The sequence below is a fragment of the Orycteropus afer genome, unplaced genomic scaffold (assembly GCF_000298275.1).
Source record: "Orycteropus afer afer isolate SDZICR_OR568_19922 unplaced genomic scaffold, OryAfe1.0 scaffold00848, whole genome shotgun sequence".
In the NCBI taxonomy this organism is placed as follows: Eukaryota; Metazoa; Chordata; class Mammalia; order Tubulidentata; family Orycteropodidae; genus Orycteropus; species Orycteropus afer.
The window spans coordinates 431,037-434,596 of NW_006922435.1; the positions used below are offsets into that span (position 1 = coordinate 431,037).

Below are 3,560 nucleotides of genomic sequence, written 5' to 3' on the forward strand. Positions count from 1 at the left end.
CATACCTGATCACCTTGCCTGTCCACTTTACTTATGTATCCATCTGTAAATTAATGTTTATTATTACTGGTAATGCAGTGTTGCATATGTAATAATATTTACCTTCGTTGTCTGTATGAGTTGTACTCATTTTTGATTAAGAATTTAAGTTGTTTATTTGGAAAGAGGGAGGAACATTTTAATTTTGGCTTGATTTGGCTGTGCAACATATACATGTGGGCCAGTTAATCTGGAGAGATTTCTGTACCTTTTTCATGCATCAGAGCTGTGCCTCTTGAATTGGCATAGCATCATAGCTCCAGAGTTTTTACTTTTAAGCATTTTCTATACTCTTCATTTTGTATTGTCTGTGTCAAAGCACATGGAGGTAAATGTTGCAATTTTAAGTTCCTCTTTTGTTTCTTTCAGATCATAAAGCAGAAAATTGAAAACATGAAAGTAGACAGAACTAAACTGAAAAAGACACCTACTGAGGCTGTAAGTATCCAAAATTTTACTCTACCTGTCTTTTTCCATTTGAGAAATAGTCCTTGTGATCAGTTCACGCATAGTGATCTTCCAGATTTGCCATTCTCATACGTACAAAGTAAGTAATTAGCAAATTATCTTGAAACAGTCACATTTTCTCTTAAACTTACCTTGGTTAAGAAAGTTAATACCAACAGTAGGTGAGACTAAACCATGGGCAAACCAAACCTAACTCACTGCTATTGAGTCGATTCTGACTCATAGTGACCCCTATTGGGTTTCCAAGGCTGTAAAAATCTTTACGAACATAGATTGCCTCATCTTTCTCCTACGGAGTGGCTGATGGCTTTGAACCTCCAACCTTTTGGTTAGCAGCCAAAGGCCTTAACCACTTACACCACCAGAGCTCCTTAGACCATGGAATGTGAACCCTAAATAGTTCTTTGTAGCTGTATGTACCAGAAGTAAGCTCTCAAGCTGCTGTTCCTATGGATAAAAGGCAATACAGTATAATTGAAAGAGCAAAAATGGTTTCAAATTCTGACTGGAGTTGTGTGATCTTTCAATTTTCTTTTCTAGACAGTGGGAGTAGTTACACTTTTCTTACCAATTTTCTTATTAGGACAGTGAATTAGCTTTATTACTAATTCTCAATCATACATTTTAGCTTAACCTGTACATTGTTTATTGGGTGGCCATGTCAGTAGATTCTATATTAAAAGTAGAAATCCCAGCTTCCCCCCAATATCCCATCAGCTAGATTGAACTGTTTTCTGAGGTTAAAGATCATTACTGTTACATTTTTATTCCAACTCAATGGTGACTCCTTGTATGTCAGAGTAGAACTGTGTCTTTAGGATTTTCTTCTTTGTTATTGTTGCAAGAATGTGTTTATTATTTCATAACTTCAGGGCCTTTTATGTAGACAGGAAAAAAAAGAAAATTGCATCATGCATGGGGTTTGAGGGTGAGAGATGTTGGTAATGTATTAATGTTAATTTCCTTTTTTGTTAATTATATTGTTGCTTTGTTGTAGAATGCCCATGTTTATGGGAAATATACTCTGAAATATTTATGGGTGATTGGATATCAGGTTAACAACAGAAGAATTACATTTTGTAGGAGTAGAATGATTGTATTCTTTAGGTATATTCCCAATGGAAATGTGTAAGTATATTCAAAGAAATCATGCTCATCTTCAGAAGAGTATTTATGATAGCCCTCAACTGGAAGCATCTTAATGTCTATAATAGGAGAAGATAGACCCCTCCTAAATAAAACCTGGCCAAACATAGCTCACAATTAAAAAGGGTCATTTTTGAATTTTTTTATTGTGATTTGGGTAAAAGTTTGCAGAACAGATTAATTTTCTATACAACAGTTCATGCACATTTTGTTTCATGATGCTGAACGGGCAAGGAAGCAGCATCTTTTGACCTCCTCTAACTATATAAGAGGAGGATAGACTCACCATCAGCAGCCCAGGGCCTGTTTCTATGAGAGTAGACATGCCGCCACCCTCCAGCTCTCTTACCAACCTTGACACCAACTGTTCCTCCCATGGAAACCACCACCTATTGGGTGCATTCAGTAATTCGCTGCAGTGGCCACACAGAAATCACAGATTATGGGGTTTATTAGGGAAGCAACAGGCTACAATTCAAGTTCAGGAACATGCTCAGGATACAGTTCCTTAATCAGGGCAGTCTCCCCTCTGCTGTGCCCTTAGACGCCTCTGTGGCCCTTGGCCTCTCGGCCTGGCCTCTGCCTCTGTGGGCCAGGTAAGCCTGCTGCTCTGTCCCATGCCTCTTGGTTGCACTGTCGCCATCTCTCTGCCGGCAGTGAGGTTCCCCCTCTGCCTCTAAGAGGGCTCATTTTAAGCCTGGCAGAGTGGGAAAAGTAACCAATCTCAACATCAGAGTTCTACACACTTGAGAGAGAGTGAACTTTCCCAGAAGTTTATTTCCTGTTGCTCTAACAGAAATACCCTGGGTGGATGACTTTTAATAGTCAGGGATTTTAAAGCAGCTACTCAGTTGCTCAGGGAACGTTCTACCACAGAATTAATTGCCAGTCTCATTGTAGGAAATAACTACTACTAGCTGCCCAGCCAAGTTGATAAATATTTGCATGGTCTCACCCAGTAATCCAATGGGAGTTAAAGACTATGGCTAGAAAAGCTATACCATGCAACTCACTATACTACTCATGACATTGACTGCAATCCCCACAATGTAACAGCTCTTCCCACTTCCTCCCTTTAGTTATTTCTTGCCTGTGTCCTTTTTTCCTATGCATTCCTGCCCTCTGAGCTGTCACCCTGTGCAAATATTACCTATATGTTCTCCCATGATTGATCATTGTAAGAAGTGTATCTACCTGGTACAAATGTTCACCCTATATGCCTATTTGTTATTTGGTTGGAAGCCACAGGAGTGAGTTCAATTCTAGGCTTGAAGGGTAACTAGAGCCCATAGTCTTTGGGGTCTCACCAGGCACTATCAGATCAGTAAGGCTGGTCTATTTTTTTATGATTTTGGATTTTCCACAGTTTGCCCACTCTGTCCAGGATTTCCTGCAGTGATCCCTTCCCAAGTGATTGACCATGGTCATCAGGCACCACCTAGTTCTTCTGGTTTTATGGTCATATAGGCTGAGGTTCACATGGTCCACCAGTCTCTTGGACTGATTGTTTCCATGCATCTTTGGTTTTCTTCATTCTTCTTTGCTCTGGATGAGGAGAGACCAATTGTTGCATATAGATGGCTGCTTGCAAGCTTTTAAGACCCCACTCACCAAAGTAGGATGGAGAACAATGTTTTTGTGTAGTATGTTATGCCAATTGAGCTTGATGTCCCCAGTGACTATGGTCCCAAGCCCACAGGTCCAACAACTCACTCCATCAGGATGGTTTACTGTGCCTAAGAAGTTACCATAGGATTTTCAATGGCCGAGTTTCTGGAAGTAGATTGCCAAGACTTTTTTCCAAGGTGCTTCTCAGTAGACTTGAACTTCCAACATTTTGATCAATAGCCGAGCATGTTAACTGTTTGCACCACCCAGGGAGTAACCTAGGAACATTTTCTTGTTAG

At 40.0% G+C, this 3,560-nt stretch overlaps 1 protein-coding gene across 1 annotated transcript in view; it reads left to right on the forward strand.

Moving 5' to 3' along the window:
* Nucleotides 1–432: 432 nt before the first annotated feature.
* Nucleotides 433–3,560, forward strand: part of HUWE1 (HECT, UBA and WWE domain containing E3 ubiquitin protein ligase 1) — a 164,163-nt gene continuing 161,035 nt past the window's right edge. Inside the window, exon 1 of the mRNA XM_007958089.2 lies at nt 433–477. Within this exon, the coding sequence (XP_007956280.1) occupies nt 433–477 (45 nt within the window). The remainder of the gene's footprint in view (nt 478–3,560) is intronic.